The 15,675-nt window shown below is 31.9% G+C and overlaps 1 protein-coding gene across 2 annotated transcripts in view; it reads right to left on the reverse strand.

The window, feature by feature from the left end:
- Positions 1-5,442: 5,442 nt before the first annotated feature.
- The window catches only part of LOC108749075 (sodium- and chloride-dependent transporter XTRP3), a 15,656-nt gene continuing 5,423 nt past the window's right edge, over positions 5,443-15,675 (reverse strand). Inside the window, exons 2-13 of one of the 2 annotated variants that reach the window (XR_001939338.1) lie at positions 13,600-13,832; positions 12,462-12,482; positions 12,005-12,226; positions 11,277-11,387; positions 10,948-11,189; positions 10,312-10,459; positions 10,035-10,236; positions 9,366-9,525; positions 9,119-9,281; positions 8,775-8,975; positions 7,805-7,872; positions 5,587-5,665 (exon numbers count right to left, since the gene is read on the reverse strand). Coding sequence is in view for 1 of the 2 variants with exons in the window: in XM_018487590.1 (XP_018343092.1) it covers positions 5,513-5,665; positions 8,775-8,975; positions 9,119-9,281; positions 9,366-9,525; positions 10,035-10,236; positions 10,312-10,459; positions 10,948-11,189; positions 11,277-11,387; positions 12,005-12,226; positions 12,462-12,482; positions 13,600-13,832 (1,856 nt within the window). In the remaining variant the exon portion in view is untranslated. Of the gene's footprint in view, positions 5,666-7,804; positions 7,873-8,774; positions 8,976-9,118; positions 9,282-9,365; positions 9,526-10,034; positions 10,237-10,311; positions 10,460-10,947; positions 11,190-11,276; positions 11,388-12,004; positions 12,227-12,461; positions 12,483-13,599; positions 13,833-15,675 lie in introns of both variants that reach the window. The other variant, XM_018487590.1, reaches the window with a different exon arrangement.

Consider the following 15,675-nt stretch of genomic DNA (forward strand, 5'->3'; position numbering starts at 1 on the left):
ATTGTTAATTAATATTTACTTCAAAAATAAGGTTTTTTTTTGAAAGATATTTCCCCTATACTTTTTGCACTCACAAACGTATAGATTTCTTACTTTTTTATTACAACTTTTTCGAATGGTTCTCTTTTGGATTTAATGCCGAATCTAATTATTTTTATAGTTTTCTGAAACATTTAAGAACATAAAAATATAGGAGCTAAGAAAGTATTGACATTAATTTTAATTGTACTTACAAAGGAAGTCATTCAGATGTCCAATTAGTTTTGAAAAAGTAATGGGTAGAAATTATAATATCCTATCTCCTATTAATTAAAATAAGTACCATGTGCTCGGAAAATTTGATATTCGTTAGAGAAATGGATTTAAAGTTCACTATAAACGGCTCCGGAAATGAGTTTAAATGAGTTTTTTCGCAATTTTTTTTTACTTTTTGAGTTTTCCTACGTACATGTGAGTAATATACGTAAGTGGAATAGAAAAAAAAACTTGATTTTGTGGAATCTCGATTCCACAATGGTGCGTGTGAAACATTTTTTTATTTATTTCTTCCAAAGTTCAAATTTGCGTTTGGGTATGATACATATAAAGTTGTACGAATGTATATACGTACAAAAATATATATATTTTCTTATTTATTGTACATTTTCTTTAATGTATTATTATACATTTGCAACGAATTGGAATTTTTTTGAAAAGTTAAAAATATTTTATTGTAAGTTTTATATTATAAGGTAGAAAAATTAAAAATAAATTGGAACTCATCAATTGAATCGAGACTCAAGTTTTTTTCTTTCTATTTTTTCTTTCCACTTACGTATATTATTCATACATATATGAAGCACTCTTCAAAGACTTTTGCTAGAGACCATTTACAATAAAACCATTATTTTTTTTTTTTTTTAATTTGCTGATATGTCTATATAGATAAAAATATGAGACATGTATTTCGCGAAAAAACCTTGAGATTTCTTGTAAAGTTATTAACATGGAATGCCTTACATATAGAAAAATCCAAAAAGTAAAAACAAATTACAAAAAAATTTTATTTAAACCCATTTTCGAAACCGATTAGTGGACTTTAGCTCCAATCTTCTAATAAATTTTTCGGGCGAATGACATTCTCTTTAGTTAGAAGATGGGATTAGAAGAATAATAATAGAAGATGGGATACTATAACTTCTGACCGTTACTTTTCAAAACTAATTGAACAACTTCTCGTGTTAGTTATTTATTCTGTATATAAATGAGAGCTAAAAAGTTAAAATTCAAGTATAATGGAATCCGAAAAATGCCCTATATATTTTATTGATGTCTTTATACTCTGTAAATTTTTTATTCAAAGCAATATATCGACACAAGTAAAAATAATTCTTCAATACAAAAAAAGTTTTTTAGCTTTTTGAAGCAATCGGAAAAAAAAAATATATATATATATGTGTGTATCATATCCACTTCTAAATAACGAAAATATTTTAATCAAAATTTAAACAAAATAAAAATGGGCTGTGTTTTTTCATATAATGAGAAAAAATAATGTTGTCCTGCATTTGTTAATTTTTTTGTAATATTATGATTGCGATGATTCATAAAGTTAATCGCACTTTCGATAATTAATTACAATTTAGAGAAATCTAAATAGTAATTAATCACGTGTCATCGTCATTTTACTGATATCAATTACCTATCTGTCTAATAATTATAATAAATGATGAATTACATTAAAAAAAAAAGGTAAATTTGATTCAATCTTCGAAATAATTAATACGTTAGTACTAAAAATATTATTACTATATAAGGCCCGCTGTATAAAGCTATGATTAAAATTAAATTAATAATATAAAACAATACAATCTTTTTACATCTGGGATACAGAACGACTTCGGACGGTATGACCTTAAAATTTAAACAAGTGAAATAACGGCGTTTAAGGAAAACTAGCTTTTGTTGCTTGTCGCATGTTTTACATTTTATCAACGTTACTTGTCAATTCCGAAACAATGACTAACTATCGCTTATCGTAAAACTCACATTTATAGAAAAAGAATTTTAATTTGCGCAATGGTCTTACTTATTGTTGGTCTAACATAATTTCTAAATTTGCGCCTCTCGTGAAGAGAAGGACAATATTGTTTCCTTACTTTAAAAGTAACACAATTCAAAAAATATGATTTTCAAATTATTTTACCATGAATGAGTTAAGTAAAAATTACTTTATCAATTAAAAGTAAACTAATTTAACTTTACAGCCCGTCTGTTTAATATTCCGTGTGTCGTTCTCTTTTAAAGAAATCATAATACCTTCTACAAGAGTAATCACATCTTGAGTTGTGTCATTTTTGTAAATAAAAAGGAGGATTTTCTACAAAACTTGTTTAGAGTTAAAACAGTTTTTGGTGATCGAAGTTTGAAGAAAAAGTTTATTATTTTGAATTTAGTCAGTTTAGCTGATAAAAAAAAAATTAAATATAAAATTTTGATTTTTTGAATTATGTATGCATTTTTTATGAATTATTCCGAATTTGTTATAATTTTGTAATATATCAATTCAAAAAAGGCGACTTTTTAAAAAATCGTAAAACTCGAAAATAATAAAAATGACATTCAATCATGTTTCTAAGATATTCTTTTTACCGATATTATTTGATTAGTCAGTAATTTTCTGTTGTATAAGTTGAACAAGTTTTTCAGTTTTGCCCTTTTTCTGAAAAGCTTAATTTTTTTAATTGTGTCACTTTCGAAGTAAAAGAACGATATGATTTTTCATAGAAAATAGGGAAGAAAAAATAAACATATATAGATGTATGTTACTATTCTAAGCGATTCAAAAAATAGGTATCTCACAAAGTATCAATTTAGATGCTATTTGTGACGTAACGCCACGAATTATTATTTACAATGGCACACACGCGTTACGCATTCGTTTCATTGAATTCGTAATGTCATTAATATAATGATCTCTCGATCGCTCTTATTTTACATTCAAGTCCGTAGTATATCAAACTCCGTTGCAATCTCAGCGCGAGCTTGACGCGCCTACTTGCACAGTATACTTGCACAGTATACCGATCACTAATTCGACCTTCGTTGAATTAATTCCAATCCTACGTACGTTCCCGTTGATGCGTGCGATTAATCGATCGCAGTTTGAAATATATACAATATAAATGAGACATAGGATGATCAATGGTGGATCTATGGTCATCCCGTACTTAGATCGCATCTTTGCGCGAACGAAAAGCCTAAGACGCAACTGAAAAGCACAGATAATAAAAACAAAACATTTCAATCTATCAGAAACCCCGTATTCAGATATACCCGATTTCTAATAGGTCGAAGTCTATTATTTCTCGTTTCTATTGCCTGGTTGCTCTTCAAATTATGCATTAAGCTAAAGAATACCTTCGCGAAGCAATTCGCACGGCGAACGCGACTTTCAGATCGTAATTTTTCTTATTATTGACATTACGGTATTCGACTGACGTTTTTACATTAATATATTATTATATCTCACGGGCAAAAACTTAAGGGATGGAGCTTGGCCTGTACGACCACACGTTGATCATCCGTCACAGCGTGGAATCGACATATAATATTTCTGTACCCAAAATAGCTGGACCAGCCAAACGATGCTGAGCGCGCAGCGCGCGAGGGGCTACTTCCCGAAAGAAAAATCTGTCGATCTTGCAATAGCGGTAGGTTTCTGCGCGCATTTTCAATGAGCTCGTAATATATCTCATGCAACACCCACAATGCCAAGTCATATAATCTATCAGCATATATCCTGCACCGGTAATCTTATCGGAATTAGCAGTAAAGAAATTTAACGCGTCGCTATCGTTTCTCACATTTTTAACTAACTACAATGACAGCGTATGTGTGTAGAAATAAAAAAATATTTTTAACGACAATTTTCGAATTATAGTTGCTTCTTTGCGTAATATATATAATTTTAACATTTACCAATTAAAAGGGTAATTTACGCAAATTAAATCGTTTGCCGAACTAAATACCGAATGTATTATTATAAATAATGCACATCTAATCGACCGTGTTTCCTTTTCATTTCTTTCTATGAAATACTGAAGTAAAAAATTTTTATTAATTTTATCAAATATGTAAAAAAATATATACATAATACATATTTTTATAAAATATTATAATATATTAATAAATAACATATTATAATATATTATACATATGTATAAAAAGTTTAATCTTTTCCAAGCTTAACATATACACTCATAACACATTCATAAATATGCTATGTAATATAATATTGTATAAATATAGATTAACACTTCTTTTTATTTTCTAAATGTAGGAAATTATTGAAAAAGATTAATGAAAAAATTAACTTGTTTAGTATCTGATATCTATTCTTTAAATTTTTGGAAACAAGATCGATTAATTCTGGGCTGCCATGACATGCATAAGGTAGAACCTCGGAGGAATTGAAAGTACACATTACACCGGGATCATACAGAAAGCAGTAAACAAATCGGCTATGTTGATCTAACAATTCCACTACGTCGAATTTTATTGTCTAGTCTCTCTCCGTCTCCCATTCTTCATAGATTAAACTAGTGATCTATAAAAGAAATCGCACTTAATTAAAATTGAATTGACACGGACGAAATCAAGGATCCCATGTCCGATCGTCTCCGTATTGCGCGATACTAAAAAGCCAGAATCTGTTCTCTTCGCTATTTTTTTGTCCAATATACATCTACCGTAATTCATCTGATGATTCGCGAGTTTACCTGGAAGTGTGATATACGACGGTAAAGTTTAAACACTGAACCGTCGCAACGCAATTGGTCGTTCTTTTGCGCTACACCTCTATAAATGTATTCCGAATTATACATATTGCTTTTAGTGGCGTCGCAATCCGACAAATTGAGCTCAATTTACGGCGAATTCATGATTTATCCTATATCCATTTAATACGAAGATTTACGTATATATTCGAGAAGAACGATCGACGCACTCTACCTCTTTCAAAAAAATGAACAATAAACGAACGCGGATTTTCTTTCGATGAATTTTGAAAAAGTTATAAATCGTATCGAGTGCAAATATATTCTTCGTGTTCGGTTTGCGTTCGAGGTGACTCGCTTGTCATCGGGATACATTAGAAAGAGTTTCAAATAATTTCGTATGTTCGCTGCTCATTTGTTGTTCATTTTTGTTCAATATATTCAATTTTAAAGACGCACAGCGCCCTGGGATATCAATAATTGTAGATATATAAAGACTAAATTATTTAAATCTTTAAATCAATGTTAAAGATTTAAACGAAAATTTAATTCTTGTCCAGAATTATATTTCTGTTGATGACTATAAGATAAATTAAGAACTTTGTTTGTGTGTATACTTTTTTATGTAATAATATGAAGAATAAATTTACATCAAAATTCTGATTATAATTAAATTAATTGTGTCTTTATATATCTGATATCTATTACCGTACAGCTCACGAACAAATGGAAGAGGTCTCGCCGATTATGCGTTTTTAAAAGTTCATCACTTCCATCTTGAAGGCTCTACCCTTCATTGCTTTGTTAGCTATTTTATTCATAGTCGGTGCAGTATTCGTATCATCATCGCTATTAATGTCTTCATCTTCTTCCGGGAAGTCCTCGAGTCGATCGTGATATTCGTCAAGCTAAAAATAAAATAATTTACAAAGTTAAATGTTTATTAAAATGCGATATAATAAATCAGCTAAGAGAATTACAGGCCACGTTCTTGACTTTTGCAATAAAAATATAACATTGAAAGAATTACTCTTTTTAATCGCAGTTTGCAGACTCGCTATATGTAATAAGAATTGTCTTTCTAATTTTGAAAACCGCATATAAAAAGAAGAGCATTTCAATTCCAATCGTTAAAGTTGCACGCCTCACCAAAAATCGAAAGGTTCAGTATCATAAGTGATCTAAGATTTTGCATAAACTTTTGTTCAAGTTCCATTTGTCAGTGCATAAAAATCGAAGAAACAAATAGCACGCATTTCTAAACAGAGAACCTATTTGTAAACTTCCAATTCCCGCAAATTATAAACTTTTAGAACGCGATCCAGGATTTATAAATAGCTTCTACTTCTAAACTGTTTGCTTTCTTACTTCTACATGGTGAAAAGGCTAGCTGAACAAAGATCTAGAACGATCTACTCTACGTGAATACATAATTAGTGTTGGCAGATCACTTCTAATTCTCAACCCATTAATTGTACTGTCTTATATACAGAGTGAATCTTAATGAATATTTCAATATTTTACCATAGGAGGTGAATATTTCACTCTCTCGTATACGTGGATTTCACTCTCTCTTATGTGTTACAATCGATAATTCATCTCCTATGGTAAAACGACATTCATTATGATTTAACCTATATATACATGAGCGTTTCTGGTGAAGTTTTATTCTTGGTGAAGCATAACATGAATCCTGATGAGAATTGTGATTCGTCATATTTGACATGCTAATTGGATCAAACTTCGGGATAGAATCCATACTTACCAAAAGCAAGCATGCTTTGATTTATTGCATTAATGAAGTTACGTTCATATTTCATAATTTTTTATGGTAATAATTGACAAAAATATTACCATTATTTCACTATTGTCAAAATTAATTTTGTAACCGGCACTAATCAGATGGTATCGATTTGAGAATATAACATAAAGCTATTCTCCTAAGTAAAATAGCAATTGTTAGTACAATTTTTTTTTTAATGGTTTTTACAATTTATGTAAAGCGTAATAGACATTTTTAGAATTAATTGTGTATCAGAACTCACAAAAGTTTCATTTAAAGATATTTAAAAGTGTTTAAAGGTATTTAAAGACATTAAAAAATATTTAATATTAAAGATATTTAAAGTCATTAAAGAAATTTAAAAAGATATTAAAGATATTTAAAGTGTTAGATTATCGAGTTATTAACAAGTTTTGCTTAGTATACAAGCAATTATGATTGCCGTCAATTTGCCATTATACTGTACCGTGTATATTCTTGTTCAATTTTCACCATCTGTTTACTGCTGGAAAATTTTATTCGGTTCCTATCATAAGATTTGTTCTCATTTTACGATTTGCACTTATTTTATGAGCATAAGTTTTGTTATGTTTTCGTTGCCATTTTACAAATATCGGTTTAATTAACAGATTTTGCATTAAAATTTGTCGCATTTTTGCTAAAGAAATTTGTTGCAGATGCTTGACAAAATATGTTTTTCTCAATCCGCATATAATATTAAAAAATAACAAATTCGAAAAATTTTGACTTGTGTCATGTTTCTTACAAAGTGCAATATTTGATAGAGAATGTTAAATTCAGAAGTAGACAATTTTATTTTAAATTTAAAATACCGTATATTATAGAAAATAATTTCGAGAAAGATTTTTAATGCTATCGTCTCTCTTATTCTTTTTTAGTTAAATGTTCGTTCATCTTACTTTATAGAAATTTGGAAGATCTAATCATGCATTCTATCGATGATGATGATGACGATATATTTTGTAAATGACGATATATTTTATAAAGAACGTATTAGATTCATTTAACGGTATCGGCATAGCATCCTTTTATTTTATTAAATCGTGCAGTTAATTAATCGCGATTTTAAACTGAATGAATACAATATATCACATGGTACAAAAGAGAGACAGAAAGTAAGGAGACAGAAACTAGAGTCACGATATTTAGGATAGAGGCTGACATGTCGTGTACATGTGACAATGAATGCATTAAAAGTAACATTCAGAGGATGCATTCTCAAAAGTTGATACTGCGAACTCACGTGTAACGTAGCTACGGGGATATCGAGTAATCGACGTTACCACAGACAGAATGGATGCTTACCTACAACTGCAGATCGTACGTTCAATTGTGATTTACCTAAAGCGAGTCACGTATTCGCGCTTAATTGGCTCACCATGAGGAACAACTTGCGCAACAACTCGGAGGAATCCGACATAAGCAACATCACAATTTACGAGTCTGTTTTAATCACGCAAGGCCACACTGCTAATCAAATGGCATGACATCCGTTAGCCCGTGGTGCGCTAATTAAGCTACTCCGTTTGAACGAGCTATCTTGGAGGGGTACAAAGGTACTTATCCGAAATAATTATTAATTAGTGCAGCGTAGCAAACCTCCACAGCAATTTCCACAGAATAAGATCAATTTTGACATACATGGAAATTAAAAATAACAAAATATTATTTAACTCAAGGGATCATTATTCCCTTGATACTTAACAATGCATCGAAGCAAAATATAAGTCAAATCTGTTGAAAAGAATCAAAGACTAAACTCAATGTGATTTTCATTATTTCAAGGCAAACCAAAAAATTTTAAAAGATTAATGTAATTGTAATGTAACGTATTTCGACATTTTTTATGAAATTCTTCCAAAGATGGTTACAGAGTTTTCGCTGCACTATTTATATCCATAAGGATTTATTTTAAGGAAAGGAACAATACTACTTTCGATCAAAACAATTAGCTGAAATGGGAAAAGGCAACGTGCGTTCGTTCATTTCGAGTCGTCCAATGGACTGTCTATCGCGAACTTTACACACATTCCATTACGAACGATCACAAGCCACAAATGCTATTTTCGCGGACCATACTTTTTTGCGCAAAACTTCCTTTTAATACACATCTTTCAAAGTAACTCATTTTGGGGTTTCTACGTAACTCAAATAGGGGTTTCTACGTATAAATACGTATGGCTACGATTGCAATGGCAAGCTATTATACTCACGTCAACGTCGCCCATCATCTCCTTGGTAGAAACGGTAGTATCGATACGTCGAATACTGCCTTGATGTATATCCACGTCGAGTTTCACCAATTGGAATCGTCGTAAAAGGAAAACAATTGGAATCGGAGCGATTCCTGCCAAAATGATGACGATGGCGATACCCAGCACCCAGCCAGGATAACTCGTGGGCACTGCCTCACCCTAAAAACAATGCCGAAATATTATTACGATGATACGATTACATATCGTAGGAAAGATTATATATTTTAATTATATATTTACACAGTTGAAAAATTTATGTTAAATTTAACACATTTTATGTATCCCAAATTGTATAATCTTACCGTTGCCGCATTCCACGCCGAATATTGTGGTTTCTTGATGAACATGGAAATAACACTAAACACAAGGATGCAAACCATTATTATGGGAGCGAGAAACCGCCATGTGACTTGCCAATAAGCCCCAGGTTTATATCCGGTCATCTCTTCGATGTCCTTCGTAAATCTGCATAGTATTCGCACGGTTAATCCGTTAATCTATAAATCTCATTTGGAGAAGAGAATCTTGATCGTGGAACGCTCAACTTACTTTTCGTGACCGTACACGAAAATCACAGAGATCATTTCCATTAGGGCGACTATAACGAGACCGATGGTGCCAGCGAAACTATCAAACATCTTCAGCCAATATTCTCCGGCACCAGTACAGAAGATGAGTCCAACGAAGAAGCATATAACGCAAACAACTCCTGCAATTGTAAGTAAAAATTATCACAGCTAAAAAAATGGTTCTTTGCATTATAATACAAAAATAATAAAAATAACATTTGATTATGTTAAAAATATATTCTTTTTACCGATATTATTTAATAAAAAATTAATAGGAAATAAATTTTTTAAAAAGCCATAAATAACTCGATTAACTTGGGAATAGTCACTTCATTTTTTACGCAAATGATTATCTTGGATATTTTTTAATCTCTCAATTAAAATTACTATTATTAACAACATATTATATATTATTAATTATTTTCCGATTTATTAATCGGATTTGATGGTTACCGAGAAAGGTTAATGAACAACAGTTAGAAAGAAAATATGTTAAGCAATATCCATACAAAAGCAATGTTTTATAACAATTTATATTTTCTCGTCGCTGGGATATAAAAACATTCCAGGTTAAAATTATTTTCGGGTTAAAACGGATATAATTTTACCAGTGCAGTGGTTTTTATCGACGTCAATAGATCGCGCTCACCTGTTATATATTGCTTCTTTATTCTTTTGAAGAGATCTATTTCGAAAATTACGCACAGCATACCCTCGAGTAGTCCGATTTGCGAACCCAAGCCGAGGGCAAGAAGCATCATGAAGAAAATGCAAGACCAAAACGGAGCACCCGGTAATTCCACGATTGCCTGTGTAAAGATGATGAAAGCCAGTCCGGTGCCCTCAGCAGCCTATACGAAAAGGATTATCACTTAATTATTTTATAATCATGCGCCGAACGAATTTATGGAATTATCATTACTCACGTTGTCCAATTCCTTGCTGAGACTGCATGATTTCATTGTAAGATTCATTGAAGAGTTGTAGGAGTTGCTCATAAAGTGTTCGTAGTCCTCGAGGCTGAATGAGGTCGAATTAGGGTATAGTCCATTTTGTATCAGGATATCCCTCGCACTAAAATAAAAGCGATTTAACATATCTTCTGTGTCCCTCTGTGTTCTTCTTCGCCAACGATCAGTATATCCCGTCCCGTCCCCATTATGACTCGATCCCTCCCGTTTCTAAATGCTCAACCATCGACACGTCTGACACTTACGATCTAATTAAATTAAATTGTAATGTACCTTCAAGTATACATTAAGTGACTGATTTTTACAGTTTAATTTCAAAGTATTATCAACATAAATTGTTATATATTATTCATATAACTTTTTTTTTTCACAATTTAATTTAATTACGACTTCTGCTAACATGCGTTATTTAAACATTAATAGTGCAACTAGTAAAAGCGTCGACACGCATATCTTCTATCTCGAACAAGCGGCAACAGCTATCATGGTCGCATTTAAAGACACATCTCCGCAGCCGTGGACGTTTTTTTCTCACTACCCTCTTCGCGATGGCGAATTTAGAAACGATGGCCGCGCTTGCGGTCGCATTACCTGACGACGCACTTGTCCACGTTTGACATTGCCTTGAACCCCAAAATGGCGAAAATGACAACGCTCGCGTAAATGGCAGTAAACGCGTTGCACACGCTCACCAGGATCACGTCCCTCACGCAGTGGTTGTCAGGAGTATTGTAGCTGCCAAATGCTATCAGGGAGCCGAACGCCAGCCCGAAACTATAGAAGACCTGGGTCGCCGCGTCAAGCCAGACCGTGGGCTCCAACAATTTCTCGACCTTCAATGAAAGTAATAAAGTAAATATCTAATGCCCGGCATTTCACTTTCTTCGATAAATTCGACTCCGACTGAAATCGATCGTCACCTTTGGCGTGTACATGTGCGCCAGTCCGGCACTTGCTCCTTTCAACGTTATCCCGCGGATGAAAAAGATGGTTAGTACGAGATACGGGAACATCGACGTAAAGTATACTACCTGGAAGAAAGGATAATTTGTTATCGCGATGATTAAAAAAAAGTGCGAAATCAATCTCTTCAATACAGTTAATTGTTCATTTCTACTAATATCGATTAACTCTAATGCAACTTCCTTTTTCTAGTGCTAATATTTAGAAAAAGAATAAATCAAATTGAAATTAAAGTTAATCTCTACATTGGTAGAAATGAACAATATTAAGCAATCACTATTGTGATCGTTTTTATTTATTAGATTAATATTATATTTCTTGTGTAAAAGATAGGATTCTGAAATTTTTTGAATTTTCAATAATTCTTTATATATTAATGAAACATTTGATTTTTCATTCCTTCCTTTATTTTTATAGTAATTTTTTCTTTTGATCCTTTAAATGAATATACAAGCATTACCTAATACTTCGATTGTTATTTCTAATATTAATTGACATCGAGGGAATCGGTTCTAGACATATATTATGGAACTCTTTGGAATGGATTCCGATGAAAATTATTCCATTTTCCCTAAATAATACAATAGAAGTTCAGACAGTACAATAGAAGTCTAGAGAATAATTGAACAATTTCGATCGGAATCCATTAGTTTCATAATACATGTCCTTATCTATCTCAGCTTACTTTGCCGGACGACTGTATTCCTTTCATGACGATGAAAAACACAACAATCCAGCTGAGCAAAAGACAAAGTACGATCCACCATTTGAGACCTTGGCCATCCTCAATGGACGGTGCCGCATCCAAAGTAGTCCTGTACCAAAAGTACGCTGTCTCCGAACTCTTGACACATTCCTCGACCGGTTTCCCGTCCAATACCGGGCATTTTGCCCACGGCAGTGATTCCTAAATTGCGCCAGAATATGCAAATAGATCATCAATATACGCTTTAACGAGCATGCATGCTGTTATTGCGTTGTAAAAGCTGAAGCGGTACTTTGAGCACTGAATTGAGAGACCGATATTGCGACGAAATTTACATATTATAGCTCCGTTATGCAATTTATGTACAATAATCTCTCAACTAACTACAGCAACATAATGCAATATTGTTCATTATTTATAAGAAATTGATACTTACGCCAAATTTGATCGTGATAGCCTAATTGAAACATGAAAAAAAAATATATATCATTAATAGTTCGTAAATTTATGAAAAATATTAACCCTAATTTGCGTGGATTTAGTTCAGATAATTACGTGACAAACGTTGTGAAAAATTTTTGTTAAAATTTTAACAAAAATTTTTCACAATATCTTACAATATTTTAAGATACACAATTAACATAATCTTATTCTTCGGATTTGGATCTTTACAATAACAAAAAATTGTTTAATTGCAATAACTTTAAGCAAAGTTATTAATTTAAAGTACTCTGGATTTGTAAATACCAGTTTAAAAAATTTCAGAACAAATACCAATTAGAGTTAATAATATACGTGTACAGGATGTCTGATAATCGTTCTGACAGAGTTTGTGGGGATGTAGAGCGGACTAAATTGAGGTGAAAAATCCTCTATCATTTTGTAAATTTTGTAAAATTTTGTAATAGTTAACAAGATATTAATTGCTAAAAATTGCCGAAAATTGGTCTTCAATAACTTTTACTCAAATACTATCAACTTTACAGAAAAACTGCAAGAGAAAATTGTTTATTTTCTCATAGAACTTTATGAATTTTTTCAGAATTTTTTCTCAACTTTTTAGTACTGCATTTCCACATTTTTAACAACATGAGAAAATACGTATTAAAAAATTCTAAAAAAATTCTTAGAACTCTATGAAAAGAAAATAAATAATTTTTATCTCTTACAGTTTTTCTGTAAAGTTAATAGTATTTAAGTAAAAAATTATTGAAGATGCCATTAATAATTATATTTAAATGTAACATTTAAATTAAGGTAGTATCATCGTAAAAAATTTTAATTAGTAAAAATATTAAATACTAAATCTTTTTAATTTTTGCTTGCAATTGACAAATTTCTTAATTTTCTTTTCATTTTTCTCGAGTCTCTATAGTGTTTTAATATAATTTTTATTGAAAAACTGGCAGATTTTAAACACTTCGTGTCATCATAAGCGACGCGTCTTTCATTACCTATTTCAGTCTAAAGTCTAAACTATATAGAGCAGTGGAGAGGGAGAGAGTCACTTAAGATGTCTCGACGCAGATTACCATGGCGTCAATCGGTGTTACGAACCTTATCGATCTGCTTACCTCGACCGAGTTGAAGAGGTAGTAGACGCACCAGGTAATAATTACGTTGTAGTAAAGCGCAACGAAAAACGTCACTATACACGACGCGATCCCTATACCGCCTAGCCAAGGGTGTATTGTGTTCCATACACCCAGGGCACCCTGCCGCATACGTTGTCCGAGACCCAACTCGATCAGGAAGAGGGGTACACCCTCCAGGATAAGCATCACGAAAAAGGGAATGAGGAAGGCACCTGAAACATATACACATGTACAAATATTGCTTTAATCAATGTTTAATTTTGGCATTATAGATGCCCGGTATATTAAAATTTTACCAGAAAATCTAATGTAATTGTATATAAATATATACCCTATAATTTTTTTATCAAATCGTATTTGCATGTTTCTTAGATTTATTAATAAAATTAAGTAGATATTTCATTCTTTTCTACTTTACAACATCTCATCTGCTTTTTTGCATCCCCGGTCTCTAACAACATCCTCTTTCTCTTCGCCTTTGGATGTCTAATTTCGCAGTTGTAGAGAGAGCTGGAGTGCCTTGTATTGATCGAGTAACCTAAGTCCTAACCCATTCAGCCACTCTACTACTTCAACGATTTTTTTGGTATTCATACACAAACTAGAATATGAGGGGAAAATCATAGGTTGAAAGACGTTAAGACGCAAAAGTTGATGTTATATGTACGTAATAGTAGAAAGATGACAGTGACGCAGTTTTCAGTTTAGTGATTGATTAATTATATTCTGATTGTAGCGTTTTACATATTGACGCTAATATTTGATTTATTATTAATCTCTAATTGGCAGTATGAACTTTTCACCTTTCAATCCGCTTGAATCTTCGAATTTTAGTACAGATTTTTATATGTAGACGGAAAAAAGTTTTTTGCTGAAGTATATATATAAAAATTTAGCTAGATATACAAATCTGGAAATAAATTTTGTTGGACTACCAAAATAGTTACGTAGAACGTTTAAATTAGTTGCTAGAATGTTAAAAAATTTTTTGTAACATTATTCATCGTGCTTAAGTTTTTTACATAATTATTTTAATGGTGCAACAAAATTCCTTTCATATCTACCTAAATTTACAGACGTTTTATTTTCGATATCATTCTTTTCGCTTACTGTTCCAGACTGTACAAAAATCTGAAAACATTTTTATTTTTGAAAGCTTTAAGGAGTTTTTACTATCATAGAAGTTTTGCATTTTACTTACTTTTTACAGATTTAAATTTATCCACTAGAATTCTCAATAAAAAAATCGACCGTGCCTTTAAAGCTTAACATTGCGGCGAGGGATTAATAGAAACAAAGGCTAAAATTTTGATAAATAAAAACATTGAACAAATTGGAACGTGCAATGAAACGAGTGTATAGGACATCGATCTCGATCGTAATTCTCACAGGACCTCACGAGTTTTCTAACACGATGCTGTGCGATAATTGATGTGTCGTTTAACACCTAAATGGCTCGTAACCCAAGCTCTCTGTGTTTAAAGTCGTTATTACGTTAGAGCCGCGAACCACAACGGCAGATGTTAGGTCGTCGCGTGCTTTCTGTTACACAGTGGTATGGATCGATCGATGGGCGTTCAGCAACGCGGACGTGGAAGCGAACGCGGTACGTCGCAACGAGGAAATTTCCATTGAAAGCCGAGCCTCTGACTCGTTTAACTTAAAGGTGTGCGTACCGCGGGACTAAAATCATGAAATCCAAGACATTCGCCGACATTGACCTACAGTATAATTTCTTGTGCCAGTGATAGTCGATAACAATTCGCGTCAATCTGCAATTAACGCATCTGTAAGTTTTAACAAAATTTAACGAGTTTTTAAAATTATGTTTACTATACATATAATAAAATGCAGAACTGTACTGCTAAATTTATAATATCAAATTATACCGAATTTGAATTATTTTTAATCAATTCCTCTAAATCGCCATTGCTGCTATTCAATATGTCGCTAATTTAACTAAAACAAATGGAGATGAACAATTCAATTAAATAAATATATTATACAATATTTGATTCAAATTTAGTGGACGTTGTTTACTTTGAAATTAACAAC

Source organism: Trachymyrmex septentrionalis, unplaced genomic scaffold (genome assembly GCF_001594115.1).
Source record: "Trachymyrmex septentrionalis isolate Tsep2-gDNA-1 unplaced genomic scaffold, Tsep1.0 scaffold260, whole genome shotgun sequence".
Classification (NCBI taxonomy): domain Eukaryota; kingdom Metazoa; phylum Arthropoda; class Insecta; order Hymenoptera; family Formicidae; genus Trachymyrmex; species Trachymyrmex septentrionalis.